General features: G+C 42.8%; 1 protein-coding gene across 1 annotated transcript in view; it reads left to right on the top strand.

The window, feature by feature from the left end:
• The window catches only part of CEP120 (centrosomal protein 120), a 182028-nt gene that overhangs the window by 30715 nt on the left and 132843 nt on the right, over nucleotides 1-18470 (top strand). Inside the window, exons 3-6 of the mRNA XM_073624700.1 lie at nucleotides 1620-1734; nucleotides 8163-8304; nucleotides 10033-10175; nucleotides 16872-17069. Coding sequence (XP_073480801.1) covers nucleotides 1620-1734; nucleotides 8163-8304; nucleotides 10033-10175; nucleotides 16872-17069 — 598 coding nt within the window. The remainder of the gene's footprint in view (nucleotides 1-1619; nucleotides 1735-8162; nucleotides 8305-10032; nucleotides 10176-16871; nucleotides 17070-18470) is intronic.

The following is an 18470-nucleotide window of genomic DNA, read 5'->3' as shown; positions in this document are numbered from 1 at the left end:
CCTCGGTCGCAGAAAAGGCAGGGGCAACTCTGGAGCAGATCTGCAGGGCAGCGACATGATCGAGCTTCAGTACCTTCGCGAGACACTACCACAGCGACCAGCTGTCAAGACCAGACATTGGTCGCAAGGTGCTCCAGACCTTATTCCCATCCTAGTAAGTATTGCTTGATACATCCTCTCGGATGCTGCCCTGGAAGACTATTGGAGAAAACAGAGTTGGGTACCTGGTACCTGGTAACTCTTTTTCAAGTCTTCCAGGGCAGCACTAGTTCCCACCCTAAGCGATGATACCAGGTATTGTGGGGACGCGTTGGCTTACTGAGAGTTCCTTTGGTGCTTTAATACTACTGAGGCACACAGGTGAGACTAACAAAGTTATAATGATGTGTTTCCTGTTGCAGGAAGGAGGAGCCTATCTCTCGGATGCTGCCCTGGAAGACTTCTTAGAAAAAGAGTTACCAGGTACCTAACTCTGTTTTTTCTTTTAATACAAGCCATGTGTATATTTGAATTTGATCTTGTATCAATCTCTCCATCAGTGCCTGTACAGCAGAGCTCAGACTTGGAGATTAAGAAGCAGTACAATGAACCAGTCATTTGTGATGCAGCGTTAACGTGCAAACAAGGATCTATCTAATAGGAAGAGAGCTAGTTGGCAGTGAGATGTGCTGCTGCTTCTCCTTTTACTGTCCAGTCACAGACAGGGTAGTGGAAGACCTGAAATTAACTGCAGGAAAAAATAATTAGGTCTTCTGGCCTGCCAGTCAGATCATGTAGTGGGGCAGAGTTTTCTTTTTTTAATTTCAGGTACTTGTATAACATGCTGGTTTGGGTAATTTTTTTATGCCCCTGAATGCTGCTCCAAAATGCGAATCTAAACACTGCAATGCGCATGGACACGTTGGCTGAAATGGAGCTGCATTCAAAGGCATGACCAATGCCTAAGCCCTGGTTCACAATGGAGCGATTTGGCATATAAAATTGCATGCCAAATTAGCGGCTATTGCTGGCAATGGCTCAGTTTGAATCGATGCAACGCCGCATTTTTGGCCCCACACCGATTTCCAAAAGTAGTTTCTGTACTACTTTTGGCGGGGTGTGATTTCCATAGACATCTGCACAGAAACCCACACAGATGTCTCTGAAATTGCCTCCGACTGGGTGTCGGGACTGACGTGCTGGAGTGAAATCATGTGCGATTTTATTCCTACTGTCAGTGTGAACCTGGGCTAAAAGCGGTGTTCTTCTGTTTGTGTGAATGCCAAACTCCACATTTTTTTAAAAAATCACAAATTACTGGAAAATGGAGTTATATGTACGTTCAGTTATACAATAATTTAGAAAATGTAGTAAATCAAATTTGCAGGCTTCAAAACGGTTAGTGACTCTCTATATCTTGCAGATAATAGACATAATTGTACTAGAGTGGAAAATAAACATTTTGTGTTTTTGTCATTTTGTAGGTTAGCAGAGGTCTCTGGTGTGTGTGTGTGTGTGTGTGTGTGTGTGTGTGTGTGTGTGTGTGTGTGTGTGTGTGTGTGTGTGTGTGTGTGTGTGTGTGTTTAAAATGTAGCTTAGGCAAAAAATGTCGCTGTAACAATGCATTTCTGTTCTTGTAGGCTGCAACGAACACCAATCAAACTGCAGTGCTTTGCCTTGGATACTTTAACGTCTGCAAAAGAATCAGTTGGCTATGTAGTTTTAGACTTGAGAGCGGCTCAGGAAATCAAACAAGTAATTGTATTACCATTATTCTGTTTTATATATTTGTTTTCAGCATTATTTTAGGAATGTGGTCATGACTGTTTTTTGCGAAGCACCGAGCTCTGAAATCTTGAGAATCAACTTTAAAATGTAACTTAATAGTATCCGAGCCCCACAAGCAAAAAAATGCCTTTCTAATTCATTTTTAATATTCAAAGCAAACTCATCCATCCATCCATATCTCCATGCTTGATCTTGTTGAGAAATTACTTACACTTCCCTAGCATTTATAGCCATGACCATCTTGAGTAAAGGTGTATGATTCCTGTATTTACAGTGCCTTGAAAAAGTATTTATACCCCTTTAAAATGTTAAGCCAAAAATCTATTTTATTGGGATTTTACGTGATCGACCAACACAAAGTGCCACATAATTGTGAAAATGGATGATAAATGGGTTTTCAAAATGTTTTACAAATATGTGAAAAGTGTGGTGTGCATTTGTATTCAGCCCCCCTGAGTCAATACTGTGTAGAACCACCTTTCGCTGCAACTACAGTCTTTTTGGGGATGTCTCTACCAGCTTTGCACATCTAGAGAGTGAAATTTGTGCCCATTCTTCTTTGCAAAATAGCTCAAGCTCTGTCAGATTGGATGGAGAGCATCTGTGAACAGCAATTTTCAAGTCTTGCCACAGATTCTCAATTGGATTTCGGTCTGGACTTTGACTGGGCCATTTTAACACATGAACATGCTTTGATCTAAACCATTCCATTGTAGCTTTGACTTTGTTTAGGGTCGTCCTGCTGGAAGGTGTCTTTTGCAGACAAGCAGGTTTTCTTCTGCCTTGTATTTGGCTCCATCCATCTTCCCATCAACTCTGACTAGCTTCTCTGTCCCTGCTGAAGAAAAGCATCCTCACAACATGATGCTGCCGCCACCATGTTTCACGGTGGGGATGGTGTGTTCAGAGTGATATGCAGTGTTAGTTTTTCGCCACACATAGCGTTTTTCTTTTAGGCCAAAAAGTTCAATTTTGGTCTCCTCTTACCAGAGCACCTTCACATGTTGTTTGTTGTGTCCCCCACATGGCTTCTCGCAAACTGCAAACAGGACTTCTTATAGCTTTCTTTTAACCATGGCTTTTTTCTTGCCACTCATTCATAAACGCCAGATTTGTGGAATGCACGACTAATAGTTGAGCTGTGGATCTCTGCAGCTGCTTCAGAGTCTCCATGGGCCTCTAGACTGCTTCTCTGATTAACCACTTCCCGACCGCCGCACGACTATGTACGTCCTAAGTTTGAACGGGGATATCGTTGTTATGGCAGCAGCTAGCTGCCATAACCCCGGTATCCCCGTTTTCGTGCGGCGGCCGGCTTTCAGATAAAAGTGGTCCCTGCGGCGGATTTGCCGCGAGATCATTTTTTTCGGTGGCGGGAGAGGGGCCTCCCGCCGCGATCCGGTGCCCTCCGCCGCTTACCGGAGCCATCGGTAGCGGCGGAGGCGATCGCGTCCTGTGCCGTGGTGTGTCTGGAGACGAGTGAGGCCAAGATGGCGCTCACTCGTCTCCATGACACAGCTGGGCGGAAGCGACGTCAAAACGTCACTTCCGTCCACGCCTCTTAAAGGCATATTTTTTCAAATGTCATTTTTCTAAATGACTTTTTTTTTTTTTTTTATTGCATTTTAGTGTAAATATGAGATCTGAGGTCTTTTTGACCCCAGATCTCATATTTAAGAGGTCCTGCCATGCTTTTTTCTATTACAAGGGATGTTTACATTCCTTGTAATAGGAATAAAAGTGACACAATTTTTTTTTTTTTTTTTAAACAGTGTAAAAATAAATAAAATATTGTAAAATAAATAATAAAAAAAAAAAAAAAAAAATTTTTTAAACCCCCCTGTCCCGACGAGCTCGCGCGCAGAAGCGAACACATACGCGAGTAGCGCCCGCATATGAAAACGGTGGTCAAACCACACATGTGAGGTATCGCTGCGACCGGTAGAGCGAGAGCAATAATTCTAGCCCTAGACCTCCTCTGTAGCACAAAATATGCAACCTGTAGAATTTTTTAAACGACGCCTATGGAGATTTTTGAGGGTAAAAGTTTGATGCCATTCCACGAGCGGGCGCAATTTTCAAGCATGACATGTTGGGTATCAATTTACTTGGCGTAACATTATATTTCACAATATAAAAAAAAATTGGGATAACTTTACTGTTTTATTTTTTTATTCAAAAAAGTGAATTTTTTCCAAAAAAAAGTGCGCTTATAAGACCGCTGCGCAAATACGGTGCAAAAAAAAGTATTGCAATGACCGCCATTGTATTCTCTAGGGTGTTAGAAGAAAAACCATATATAATGTTTGGGGGTTCTAAGTAATTTTCTAGCAGAAAAACCTGTTTTAAACATGTAAACACCTAAAATCCAAAACGAGGCTGGTCCTTAAGTGGTTAATGTCATCCTTGCCCAGCCTGTCGTTTTAGGTGGATGGCAATGTTTTGGTAGGTTTGCAGTTGTGCCATACTCTTTCCATTTTTGGATGATGGATTGAACAGTGCTCCGTAGGATGTTCAAAGCTTGGGATATTTTTTTTATGACCTAATCCTGCTTTAAACTTCTACACAACATTATCCCTGACCTGTCTGGTGTGTTCCATGGCCTTCATGATGCTGTTTGTTCACAAAGGTATGCTAACAAACCTCTGAGGGCTTCACAGAACGGCTGTATGTATACTGAGTTTAAATCACACACAGGTAGACTTTATTTGTTAGGTGACTTCTAATGGGACGTACACACGGTCGGACTTTTCGGCTACAAAAGTCCGACAGACCAAATCCGGTGGACAATCCGATCGTGTGTGGGCTTCCCCGGACTTTCAGCGGACTTTTCCAGTCGCAAATCTGACGGACTTTAGATTTGGAACATGCTTCAAATCTTTACGTCGTAACTCCGCCGGACCCAGAAATCCGCTCGTCTGTATGGTAGTCCGACGGACAAAAACCGACGCTAGGGCAGCTATTGGCTACTGGCTATCGACTTCCTTATTTTAGTCCAGTGTACGTCATCACGTACGAATCCATCGGACTTTGGTGTGATCGCTTGTAGGCAAGTCCGTTCGTTAGAAAGTCTGTCAAAAGTTTGTCGGACGGGCTGTCGACTTTTGTAGCCGAAAAGTCCGACCGTGTGTACGCCCCATAAAAGCAGTTGGTTCCATTAGATTTTAGCTAGGGGTTTCCGAGTAAAGAGGGCTGAATACAAATGCATGCCATACTTTTAACCGCTTCAATACAGGGCATTTTCACCCCCTTCCTTCCCAGACCAATTTTTAGTTTTCAGCACTGTCGCAATTTAAACGACAATTGCGCGGTCGTGCGACATTGTACCCATACAAAATTGACGTCCTTTTTTCCCTACAAATAGAGCTTTCTTTTGGTGGTATTTGATCACCTCTGCGGTTTTTATTTTTTGCGCTAGAAACAAAAGTAGAGCGACAATTTAAAAAAAAAACACAATTTTTTTTACTTTTTGCTATAATAAATATCCCAATTTTTTATTTATTTTTTTCCTCAGTTTCGGCCGATACGTATTCTTCTACATATTTTTGGTAAAAAAAATTGCAATAAGCGTATATTGATTGGTTTGCGCAAAAGTTATAGCGTCTACAAAATACGGTATAGATTTATGGCATTTTTAAAAAAAAAAATATTTATATATTTTTTTTTTTTTTTTTACTAGTAATAGCGGCGATCGTGATTTTTTTTTCGTGACTGCGACATTATGGCGGACACATCGGACACTTTTGACACATTTTTGGCTCCATTCACATTTATACAGCGATCAATGCTAATAAAATTGCATTGATTACTGTATAAATGTGACAGGCAGGGAAGGGGTTAACCACTAGGGGGAGACGAGGGGTTAAATGTTTCCTAGGGGAGTGATTATAACTGTAGGGGGAGGGGACGCACAAGGGGAGGAGACCGATCCGTGTTCCTCTGTACTGGGAACACAGATCGGTCTCCTCTCAACTGACAGGACGTGGATCTGTGTGTTTACACACACAGATCCACGGTCCTGCCCAGTTAACCGGCAATCGTGGGTGCCCGGCGGACATCGTGGCCGCCGGGCACACGCACCGTGTCCCGAGCAACGCGGCGCGCGCCCAGGACCGTCATATGACGTCCACCCAGGACGTCATATCCCATCTGTGGACGTCATTTTACTATACGCCAGTAATGAAGTGCTTAAGATACTTATTTACAAAAATGTGGAACACAATGAATATAAAAAGTCTACACACTACTGTTAAAATGTCAGCTTTCTGTGATGTAAAGAAATGGGATAAATAAATTCAGAACCGTTTCCACCTTTTTAATGTGACCTATGAACTGTAAGACTCAATTAAAAAACAAACTGAAATCTTTTAGGAGGGGGAAGTAAAAATACAACCACATTATTTTAGCTTATAAGTGTGCACACCCTCTTATAACTGGGGATGTAGCTTGTGTTCAAAATTTAAGCAATCACATGCAAACTCATGTTAAATGTTGTTGTTGTTATTATTATTTAAGGTACTTATATAGCGATGTCAATTTACGCAGCGCTTTACATATACATTGTACATTCACATCAGTCCCTACCCTCAAGGAGCTTACAATCTAAGGTCCCTAACTCACATTCATATACTAGGGACAATTTAGACAGAAGCCAATTAACCTACCAACATGTCTTTTGGAGTGTGGGAGGAAACTGGAGTACCCGGAGGAAACCCACGCAGGCACAGGGAGAACATGCAAACTCCAGGCAGGTAGTGTCAAATAGGAGTCAGTACACACCTGCCATCATTTAAAGTGTCTCTGATTAACCCCAAATAAAGTTGCTGTTCTAGTAGGGTAGGTCTGTCCTGACATTATCTTAGTCGCATCCTACAGCAAAAGCCATGGTCCACAGAGAGCTTCCAAAGCATCAGAGGGATCTCTTTGTTAAAAGGTATCAGTCAGGAGAAGGGTACAAAAGAATTTCCAAGGCATTAGATATACCATAGAACACAATGAAGATAGTCATCAAGTGGAGAAATTGTGGCACAACAGTGACATTACCAAGAACTGGACATCCCTCCAAAATTGATAAAAAGACAAGAAGAAAACTGGCCAGGGAGGCTGCCAAGAGGCCTACAGCAACGTTAAAGAAGCTGCAGCAATATGTGGCAAGTATTGGCTGTGTGGTACATTTGACAACAATCTCCCGTATTCTTCATATGTCTGGGCTTTTAGGTAGAGTGGCAAGACGGAAGCCTTTTTTTTGATGAAGACAAACATCTAAGCCCGGCTAAAAAAAAAAACACATCTGAAGTCTCCCAAAAGCATGCGGGTAAATGTGTTCTGGTCTGATGAAACCAAGGTTGAACCTTTTTGGACATAATTCCAAGAGATATGTTTTGGTGCAAAAAACAAAACCGCACATCACCAAGAGAGCACCATACCCACCGTGAAGCATGGTGGTGTCAGCATCATGCTTTTGGGGCTGTTTTTCTTCACCTAGAACAGGCGCCTTAGTCAAGGTAGAGGACATTTTATGAACACTTCCAAATACCAGTCAATAATGGCACAAAACCTTCAGGGTTCTGCTAGAAAGCTTAACATGAAGAGTCACTTCATCTTTCAGCATAACTACCCAAAGCATACTTCCAAATCAACAAAGGAATGGCTTCACCAGAATAAAATTAAAGTTTTGGAATGGCCCAGACCTGAATCAGAATTGAAAATCTGTGGGGTGATCTGAAGAGGGCTGTGCACAGGAGATGCCCTCACAATCTGACAGATTTGGAGTGTTTTTGCAAAGAGTGGGCAAATATTGCCAAGTCAAGATGTGCCATGCTGATAGACTCATACCCCAAAAGACTAAGTGCTGTCATGAAATCAAAAGGTGCTTCAATAAAGCATTAGTTTAAGGGTGTGCACACTTATTCAACCATATTATTTTAGTTTTTTGCTTCCCTCCACCTAAAAGATTTCAGTTTGTTCAACTGAGTTGTACAGTTTATAGGTGACATTAAAGGTGGAAAAAGTTCTGAAATGATTTATCTTTGTCTCATATTCACACAGTATCTCACAAAAGTGAGTACACCCCTCAATTTTTGTAAATAATTTTTTGTAAAGAAATGACACTTTGCTACAATGTGAAGTAATGAGTGTACAGCTTGCATAACAGTGCAAATTTTGCTGTCCCCTCAAAATAACTCAAAACACAGCCATTAATGTCTAAACAGCTGGCAACAAAAGTGAGTACACCCCTAAGTGAAAATGTCCAAACTGGGCCCAAACTGTCAATACTTACTTTCTTCTGGAATCTTCTCTTCTTATGCATTTGAATCCTATTGTTTTTATTTTGTGTATATAAAACGCATGAATGGTCCTAGGGCAAGTAATCAAGACCTTTTGTTTAAATACAGGTTCCAAAATGGTATTCTTTGTTAAGCAGCAAGTACACAAAATTTAAGCCAGAAGTACAACTTAATATTGGATTGGAAACTGACACCAAGCCTGCAGCGGAGACCTTTAAAGCTAAAGAGGCTCCTCCTCGAAGCACTAAAGGTACATTTTTTTTTTTTCAATTCAAAGTATATAACTTTTTTTTGTGCCTTGAGTAAGCTGATAGAAGGTTAGACTAGAGCCTTTGCTATGTTGTTGTCTTTGTCCATGGTAATATTTCCTTGCTCTCTATAGGATCAACAAAAAAGAAAGGGAGGAAAGGTCCAACAGAGAAACAACAATAAAAATACTCATGCCCCGTACACATGGTCGGATTTTCCGACGGAAAATGTGTGATAGGACCTTGTTGTCGGAAATTCCGACCGTGTGTAGGCTCCATCACACATTTTCCATCGGATTCTCCGACACACAAAGTTTGAGAGCAGGCTATAAAATTTTCCGACAACAAAATCCGTTGTCGGAATTTCTGATCGTGTGTACACAAATCCGACGCACAAAGTGCCACGCATGCTCAGAATAAATAAAGAGATGAAAGCTATTGGCTACTGCCCCGTTTAGAGTCCCGACATACGTGTTTTACGTCACTGCGTTCAGAACGATCGGATTTTCCGACAACTTTGTGTGACCATGTGTATGCAAGACAAGTTTGAGCCAACATCCGTCGGAAAAAATCCTAGGATTTTGTTGTCGGAACGTCCGATCAATGTCCTACCATGTGTACGGGGCATTACAGTTCGATAGAAGTTGCAATACGTTACCTTGCATTGATGTGTGTCATGTCACACGTTACGTGCTGGTAGGCAGCCCAATTATCTTTAGAATCCACAATTTCATTCATACTCACTTTTGTCTTTAAAGCAGCACACAAAACAAAGATGCGTCGCGTCTGTTTGCTGTTGTGTGCTGAGACGCACTTGGCTTGCCAGTGGTCAGGTGCATTGGGGTGCCAGTCATAATGACACTGCACCATGTGTCATGCATTACTGTGTGCTGCAGTAAAAAGTCTCTTTTTAAATGTGTTACCGCAGCAAACAAATGTGAATCCAGCCTATGGTAAGTAAGGGTTAGAATATCTGCCGGGTTTCTATTGTCTGTCTTGTTGGAAGAATCTTTTCCTCACTTTCTGTCTAGGTGATTACAGAGACACAGATAAAACCAACAAGATCACATTTATTAGCAATTTGGACATCAGTCTTTAAATATATGTAGAAAAGATTTTCAGATACAGACGGGTAAGACTGACATTGTGCATTACAGGATTCCATACAGCACAAATTCAAGAATTAAAGTGATTTACAAACGATCACCTTGTAAATCAACCAATTCAGTTAAAAAAAAAAAAAAATTAGAGACAAAACATTTTTGTATAGCTAAATTAAAAAACATTATAAATGCCTTTTCCCCTTTTTTTTTTATGAGTGATCACATTCCCTCTGTTTTCAGCTGCATAAGAGCTGGGGGAGGAGAAACAGCAGTTTTTAATAGGAAAGCAGGGGGACTAGCAAGAATGCCAGGGATTCCACACAAATGAAGCAATACAAAGAGAACAGGATACTTTCTCATACAAGTGTATGGTACAGCAGGTACATATCAGGAATATAAAATGTTAGGGTGGATTGCTGTTAGCAAAACAAGCATCTATGCTATGCATAGGCCATGTTTCTCTTCTCTGTGGAAATAGAATTGGCTTGATGATTGAATTTTTATGCCAAAGGCCCCATTTGGATGGCTGACATAGCAGAAGCTTAGAAAAGACACACGATAATAGCGTAGATCTTGTGTTATTACCATTTTTATAGACACATTTTTTTTTTTAATCTCATTTTTCAGTGTCACATGGTAGTATTGATCCTAAGAGTCTTGTACCTATTTTAAATGAAGCAGAGAGCTACCATCAGATTGGACCTGTGGAACATTGTAAGGACTACTTTGTTTTGTCTGTAACCATTGCCTTTGCCACACAACTGGAGCAGGTAAGAATGGTGATGTACTATCCATGACATGCCTAGTATTTTCCAAAGCTGCCATTTCAAAAGTGGTGCCACTGAAAATTGGGGAAATGTGTGGAAGGGGAAACACATCTTTGTTTCAAACTAAAATAAATTTCCCATTAAAGTATTTTAAGAGAACCTACCAATAGATGTCAAATGAGTAATAAGCAATGCAGGCTGATCTCCATGCTGTTCTTGGAAGTAGGTTGATTAGAACATGTTCTGAGCCTACTTTACCTACTCTGCTTTACTCTTCCTAATCTATATGTTATTTCTTTATCGTACATCACGGGACACAGAGCCATAGTATTAACTATATGGGTATATAGGCACCTTGGTACACCCAATACAGGAAGGTCACTCCCTATATAACCCCTCCTCCTACCAGGTGTACCTCAGTTTTTTGCCAGTGTCTAAGGTGTTGGTCACGAGTAAAGATGTGCTCCGAAGCGCTCCGCTGGAGGGATCCTTCTTGGATTTAAACAGCCTCCTCAGATCGGATCCATCCAAAGTGCCACTGAGGCAAAAGTGGATGGTACCTGGACCTCGTATAGGAAGAATGAGATTTTGCCTGTAACGCCTCTCCTTGCAGGGCTGGAGCCCGGGACCCAGGGCTTTGGTCATGCTCACATTACCTAAAGTTTTTCCTGGTGGGGTGCTATACAGGTCCAAGGGAGTGGAACCCCGATTAAAAAGGGACCCGGTCCTTAAAGGTTTGCTAACGCAGCTCGTCGTGATGGGTGAAGTTTGGATCTGTCTGTCACAGCAGTATTCTGCGGCGAGGATAAGGTAAGGAAAGAAGCCTAGGAACTGTAAAAAGTCCACCTATGGTTTTTCTTCCTTGGGGAAACATGTTGTCATGCCTTAAATCTCCACTAGAGGGGGTATATGAACATACCTTAAAGAGGAAGTAAACCCCGATGGGTTTTACTTCCTCTTTGTTTCCCTGCAAAAGTAAAGCATAATGGGCTACTATGCATCGCATAGTAGCCCATTACGTGTCACTTACCTGACACAGGAGCCTGTGATGTCACCGCTGTCCTCTCTTCCACGAAGCGTCCATCTTTCTTCCAGGTATTGCCGCTTTGGAGCTGTGATTGGCCGAAGCCGCGATCATGTCACTCCCGCGTGCCGGGAGCCGCCACTAATGGCACGATTGTCGTTAGAAACGGCACGCTCAGTGTGTCTGCGCGCCGTTGTGCCTATCTTTTGCAAATATCTCCTAAACCGTGTAGGTTTAGGAGATATTCCTTGCACCTACAGGTAAGCCTTAATCTAGGCTTACCTGTAGGTAAAAGTGGTCTGTAAGGGTTTATAACCACTTTTAATTTTTTGTCTTTGCTTCATCTCAGTGTCAGTCTGTGTGTGGATTCAGCAGCAGCTTATCACAGCGGGGTTTTCTTTTGTAGGTAAGAAATCTGCTATTCCGCATTTCTCCCCCCTGGAGGGACCAAAAGGGTTAGGGTGTGGAGGTCCCAGTTTTTGCTTTAAAAGTTTCCCCCTGCTTGCCATCATTCTGGGCTCTGCTTCTCCCTCCCTCCTCGTGATGGGTCTACAGGACCCGAAGGCCGCCTGCGCGGGAACGTTCGAAATAACGAGGAGAGCGCGAGCTGGCTGACAACTGGGGACACAGGAGCGGTGGGGCACGTAAGGGCTGCAGATGGGCATTCCAAATAGAGGAAAGGACATTTTTTTTTCCCCAGCGCTAAACTGAACTTTTATTATCGGGATTATATTGTCAGACTATTGTTTAGCGATTAGTGAATTTAAATCGTACCTCTGCTTTGTGCTTAGTTCTATGCCTGCTAAAACACACCACAAAAACCTCAAAAAAAGTACCAAAAATTTCACCTCCAGGTGCTGGGAATTCCAGTCGTGCCTTCACACTGTCATCTTCTCCTGAAATACCAGAAGTGGCAAGCCATGGTGAGTCATTGGAACCAATTGGTGGTGCAGCTGCTTCTCACATCTCAGTCCCTGTATACGTGACTGAAGATGCCTTTTCCTCCGCCCTGTTGGGGCTAGAGGGAAGATTAGCGGCTTTAATCGCATCCTCCATCCAAAGAGATAGGAAGCGTGATAGATCCCCCTCCCCCACCTTAGACCCTTTACCAGGGGAACAGTGGGTAGAGGATGAGGTATTACCCTCAGGAGATCAGGAGGAAAGACAAACCGATTACTCCTCTGCGGAGGAAACAACGGTGTTTGAACACTTTTCAGCCTCGCAATCTGGGAAATTGCTGGTACAGTCTCTTACGGAAATGGTTAGCTCCACTTTTAAGCTACCCCCAACGGAGTCAGCTGAAAGTTCAGTTTCTTCTTTGGGTTCCTTAAAACCTTCACAGCCTTTGCATGCGTTTTCCTGTCCAAGCATTACTAGAACAGCTTGTTTATGCTGAATGGGATCACCCGGATAAGCATTCCCCTCCCTCCAAAGAGATTCACAGTACTCTATCCCATGGAGGAGAAATTCACCAAAAGATGGAATGTACCAGCAGTTGACGCTGCTATTTCCAGTTTGAATAAAAGTCAAACTTGTCCAGTAGACAATGCACAAATGCTTAACTGATTAAAGGTTGGAATCCCTGTTAAAATCTACTTTCTTATCGTACATCACGGGACACAGAGCCATAGTAGTTACTATGTGGGTTATAGGCCACCTTCAGGTGATGGACGCTGGCACGCCCTAAGACAAAAAGTGCACTCCCTATATAACCCCTCCCACTACTGGGAGTACCTCAGTTTTTTTCTCCAGTGTCTAAGGTGTTGGTCACAAGTAAAGATGTGCTGTGCTGTGCTGAGCTCCACTGGAGCGATCCTTGCTGGGGCTAGCCATGCAGCTGGATCCATTCATAGTGACTTTTTGGCGTCCATTCAAAGTGTCTTTTTGGCCGAATTGAATGGGTACCCGGGCCTCATGTCCAAAGAAACGAGGTCTTGCCTGTAAACGCTTCTCTTTTAGAGAGCTGGAACCTGGGATCCAGTACTTTTTGGTAGTAAGGCCATAAATGGCCTCCACTGAGTCTAGAGGAAAGCCTCAGGGTCAGGCCCAGGCACAAAAGAAGTCCTGGGGGTGAAAACCTGCAAAACAGAATTCTAAAGCCTCATTATGAAGAGGCGCCCCCCCACTCGCCAGGGTGGGGAGAAGACTTCTGCAGTTCTCAGAAATCTGGCAAGAGGAAATTCAGGACAGATAGGTCATCTCAACGGTAACTCTAGGGTAGAAACTGGAATTTCGGGAGTTTCCACCGTCTCGTTTTCTGAGGTCAAACGTTCCCAAAGATCCAGGGAAAAGACAATCTGTTTCGGACACTAGACCGATTGATGGCTCAGGGGGTGATCATACAAATCTCCACAGAAGAGCAAGGTTTGGGGTTTTTTTTTCAAACCTCTTTACGGTACCAAAACCAAATGGAGGTGTCAGAACCATTCTAGAGCTAAAGAATCTAAATCAGTTCCTGAAGATCCGCTCTTTTCACATGGAGTCGATCAGGTCAGTGGTTTCTATCCTACAAGGAGGAGAACTCCTGGCGTTTATCGACATCAGGGATACATATCTGTATGTCTCTATATTTCCTGCTCACCAAAGGCTTCTGCGGTTCAAGGTAGAACAGCATCATTTTCAGTTTGTAGCCTTGCCCTTCGGGCTAGCTTCAGCACCCCGGGTGTTTACAAAGGTTTTGGCTCCATCTCTAGCCAGGTTAAGGGCACAGGGCATAACAGTCTTGGCGTACCTAGACGATCTATTGCTAATAGACCAGTCGGTGGCCTGTTTGGAGCAAAGCATGCACATTACAACCAAATACCTGGAAAATCTGGGATGGATTCTCAACCTAGAGAAATCTTCCTTAAAACGCAAAAAAGGCTGGAGTACTTGGGTCTGATCATAGACACAGCCCAGAAAAATGTGTTCTTGCCTCAGGCAAAGATCAACGCCATAAGAGAGCTGGTGCAGATGGTCAGGTCAAAAAGAGATCCCTCCATTCACCTTTGCATGAGGTTAGGAAAGATGGTGGCTTTATTCGAAGCGGTTCCCTATGCCCAGTTCCATTCCAGACTGTTGCAAAACAGTATTCTGTCTGCTTGAAACAAAACGGTTCAAGCTTTAAACTTGCCAATGCGGCTGTCCCCAAGGGTGTCCCGGAACCTCAGTTGATGGTTGGTAACCCAGAATTTGCTGAAAAGAAAATCCTTCAGACCAGTTATCTGGAAGGTGGTAACGACAGATGCCAGCCTTTCAGGTTGGGGAGCAGTGATGGAAAAGACAACTGTCCAGGGACAGTGGTCAATGACAGAAAGGACTTTGCCCATCAACATCCTAGAGTTTCGGGCAGCAGGTCTGACTCTGAAGCCCTGGATATTCAGGTTACGGGGTTGTCCTATCAGGATCCAATCTGACAATGCCACAGCTGTGGCTTACATCAATCTCCAAGGGGGCACCAAGAGTCTCGCAGCACAGAGGGAGGTGAACCATATCCTAACTTGGGCAGAAAGGAATGTCCCTTGCCTATCAGCAGTTTTCATTCCGGGAGTAGAGAATTGGCAGGGGGGATTCTTGAGCCACCAGCAGTTGCTCCTGGGGGAATGGGCCCTTCACCCCGACATTTTTCAGGCTGTTTGCCAAAAATGGGGAACTCCGGACGTAGATCTTCTGCCGTCCAGATTCAACATGAAGTTGGTCAACTTTGTGTCCAGGACAAGGGATCCACTCGCATGCGGAACAGATGCGCTGGTGACCCCGTGGGATCAGTTCCCACCGATTTATGCATCCCCTCACCCCCCTATTCAGTTGCTGCCACGACTTCTTTGCAGGATTAAGCTGAAAAGAAAGCCGATAATTTTTGTATCTCCAACATGGCCCAGAAGGTCCTGGTATGCAGAAATCGTAAAGATGGCAGTGGGGGATCCATAGTCCCTTCCACTACGGCCAGACCTACTCTCATAGGGGCCGATATTCCATCCTACCTTTACAAACTCTAAATTTAACGGCTTGGCTATTGAAACACACATTCTAAAGAATCGTGGGCTTTCTGGGTCAGTTATCGCTACCTTAGTTATTGCAAGGAAGCCAGCTTCCAGAATCATATATTATAGAGTCTGGAGGGCTTATGTTTCCTGGTGTCAATCCAAGGGTTGACACCCTCGGAAGTACAACATAGGCAGAATAATTACCTTTCTACAATTGGGGGTAGGGATGAAGCTGCCCTTGAGTACTATTAAGGTCTAAGTCTGAGCTTTATCGGTTATTTCAAAGACTGCTTGCTTCTCATTCTTTGGTCTGGGTTTTTATGCAAGGGGTGATGCGGCTTAATCTGCCAGTCAGGTCTCCTTTGAACCTTTGGGACTTGAACTTAGTTTTGTCAGTGTTACAAAAACAGCCATTTGCACAGATACAGCATATTCCCTTAGTCCTTCTGACAAGGAAGTTGGTGTTCTTGGTTGCTATATCCTCTGCAAGGAGGGTTTCGGAATTGGCTGCTCTTTCTAGTAAAGAGCCATACTTGATTATTCACGAGGACAGGGTCGTGTTGCATCCTCGTCTAAGTTTTCTGCCTAAAGTGGTCTCAGATTTTCACCTGAACCAAGATATTGTCCTGCCATCGTTTTTTCCAAAACCGTGTTCTAGGAAAGAGAAGTCACTACATTGCCTTGATGTGGTGAGAGCGGTCAAAGTCTGTTTAAAGACGACTGCTCAGTTCCGGAAGACTGATGTCTTATTTGTGTTGCCAGAAGGTCCTAAGAAAGGACTGGCAGCGTTGAAATCCACTGTCGCTAAGTGAATTCGGCAAGTTATAATTCAGGCTTATGATTTAAAAGGTAAGATTCCACCTTTTCAAGTCAAAGCGCACTCTACCAGAGCAGTTAGTGCTTCTTGGGCAGTGCCTCACCGGACCTCCGTGGCTCAGATCTGTAAGGTTGCAACTTGGTCTTCAGTGCATACATTCACTAAGTTTTATCAGGTGGATGTAAGAAGGCATGAGGATATCGCATTTGGACACAGTGTGCTGCAGGCAGCAATATAGGTCCTCAAGTCTGGGGGTGCTCTACGGGTTGTGTCTCCCTCCCCTTAAATACATTGCTATGGGACGTCCCATATAGTTAATACTATACTATGGCTCTGTGTCCCGTGATGTATGCTAAAGAAAATAGGATTTTTATAACAGCTTACCTGTAAAATCCTTTTCTTGGAGTACATCACGGGACACACAGGTCCCTCCCCTCTTTTGGGATTTATGTATATTGCTTTGCTACAAAACTGAAGTACTCCTGGTAGGAGGAGGGGTTATATAGGGAGTGAACTTCCTGTATTGGGTGTGCCAGTGTCCATCACCTGAAGGTGCCTATATACCCATATAGTTAATACTATGGCTCTGTGTCCCGTGATATACTCCAAGAAAAGGATTTTACAGGTAAGCTGTTATAAAAATCCTATTTTCTACTGTATTTGGTAGTGTGACAGACCCAAAAAGTTGTTGGTTTTATTTAACAAAAGGGTAATCAATCCAAGCAGCCAATTTGACTATAAGTATTGTATGATTACCAAATTTTGCATATAGTCATAATGGCTCTGATTATGGTATTTTTCAGTAAGGCTTTTTCTGTTTTGTTGTCATTTACTTATTGTGAGATTGTTTGTTTTGTGTTTATCTACTATTCTTATATCCCATTTACTTTCAGTTAATTCCTAGCACTTTAAGACTTCCTGAACCACAATCAGAATTTTTCTTTTACTATTCTTTGCTGGGAAATGATGTCACCAATGAACCCTTTACAGACCTGGTCAATCCAGATTTTGAGCCAGAGAGAGCCTCTGTCAGAATCCGTAGTAGCACTGAAGTGCTTTGCCTTTATCTTTCTGTTCAGCCTAAACTTCAGGTGAGACGGCGTGTTTTATCCATTAGGTTTCATGATGGCAAATGCTATTTATCATCATTTATACTTATGTTTTCTTCACTTTTTTTCATTAACAAATCATACACATGCTAAACAAAGCGCAGTGGTGAAGATGTGTCCTAGATATTCATATGAGCTCCTATGGCCAACATGACAAAGTAATAATTTTGCATTAAGCACAGAGTATTCTCCTTGAAAACAGCTGAAGGGGACAAGTGAAGCCTTTTCTCATACGATAAGCATGCAAGGGAAGCCGTTTCATACATTCTTGTATAGCCTAGTAAAGATCTGAAGGATGGTAGTGGGGAGCATGCAGAAATGTTAGATATATTCAGCATTTCCAGAAATATCCATCTGCTTTAACTAAGTGTTTTGAGAATGGAAGTCATAAGAGAATGCAGTACTTATATCATTGTTATATCAGTGTTCTTCTGGCTCTCTAAATGCTCACCAGCAGAAGCAATGTTCTGTGGTCTAGTGCGTGCAATGCTTGGGCTAGTATAACCTAAAGTCCCCAAATCCAGTTATGTGTACTGACCTGTTTTGGTTCTGCAAATCTTTTATGTTTAGTTACCTTGGGGGGTGGTGGGTTTGGGGGTTGTGATATTTACCAGGTCTAACTCCAGGAACTGGAGTTTCTGCTATCCTTTCTGAAAACTGCACACTGAACTGAGTAAGAAAATAAAGCTTTATATCCTAACACCTACTACATCATATTCTATCTAACATTCTGCATGTAACAAATTATATTCGTGGATGTCACGTATTCGAAGAGTTTAGCTGTCTGATAAAAAGTTTCTGTAGTCATTGTCTTTGCTCCTTTCCAGCCAGGAAGGGATAAGCTGCTTTCTTTCTTGTCCATTGAGGGGCACAGGAATTCAGAGATTGTTGGGTTATACTGCCATCTATGGGAGGGTAGGACACTGGCAAATAGAAACATTTTGTGCTAGCCCTGTATAATCCCACCTGCTTCAAGCATGGCACATTTATTTTGCTACTATCCTATGAAAATGGATGTAGAAAGTTTAACCTTTTTCTAGCTACCATTTTTTTTTTCCTACAGTCAAGATCCCTACTGCATCACTGCTGAACTGGTCTCTACGTATAGCTATTACTGCACAGATTAGCACATCTCCATTCGTCTCTAGTGGGCTTTTTGGCGCAGGAAATCATTTCCCTTAGTCCCTGGAACAGTTCCTGGGGTCTTCTACAGTACGTTCACAGTTCCCAAACCAAAAGGGTCATCTGCCGCATCTTGAATCTTAAAGGAGCTAAATCTCTTCTATTAGGCCCAGAATTTCTGGACTCCACTAGGCCTGTCATATTTTTCCTCCATTAGGGAGATGTTCTAGCCTCTGTTGATATTAAGGACATGTACTTGCA

This window comes from Aquarana catesbeiana, linkage group LG01, assembly GCF_042186555.1.
Source record: "Aquarana catesbeiana isolate 2022-GZ linkage group LG01, ASM4218655v1, whole genome shotgun sequence".
NCBI classification, from domain to species: domain Eukaryota; kingdom Metazoa; phylum Chordata; class Amphibia; order Anura; family Ranidae; genus Aquarana; species Aquarana catesbeiana.
Note: the sequence above shows the minus strand (reverse complement) of the source record. Positions and strands in the feature narration are given on the sequence as shown.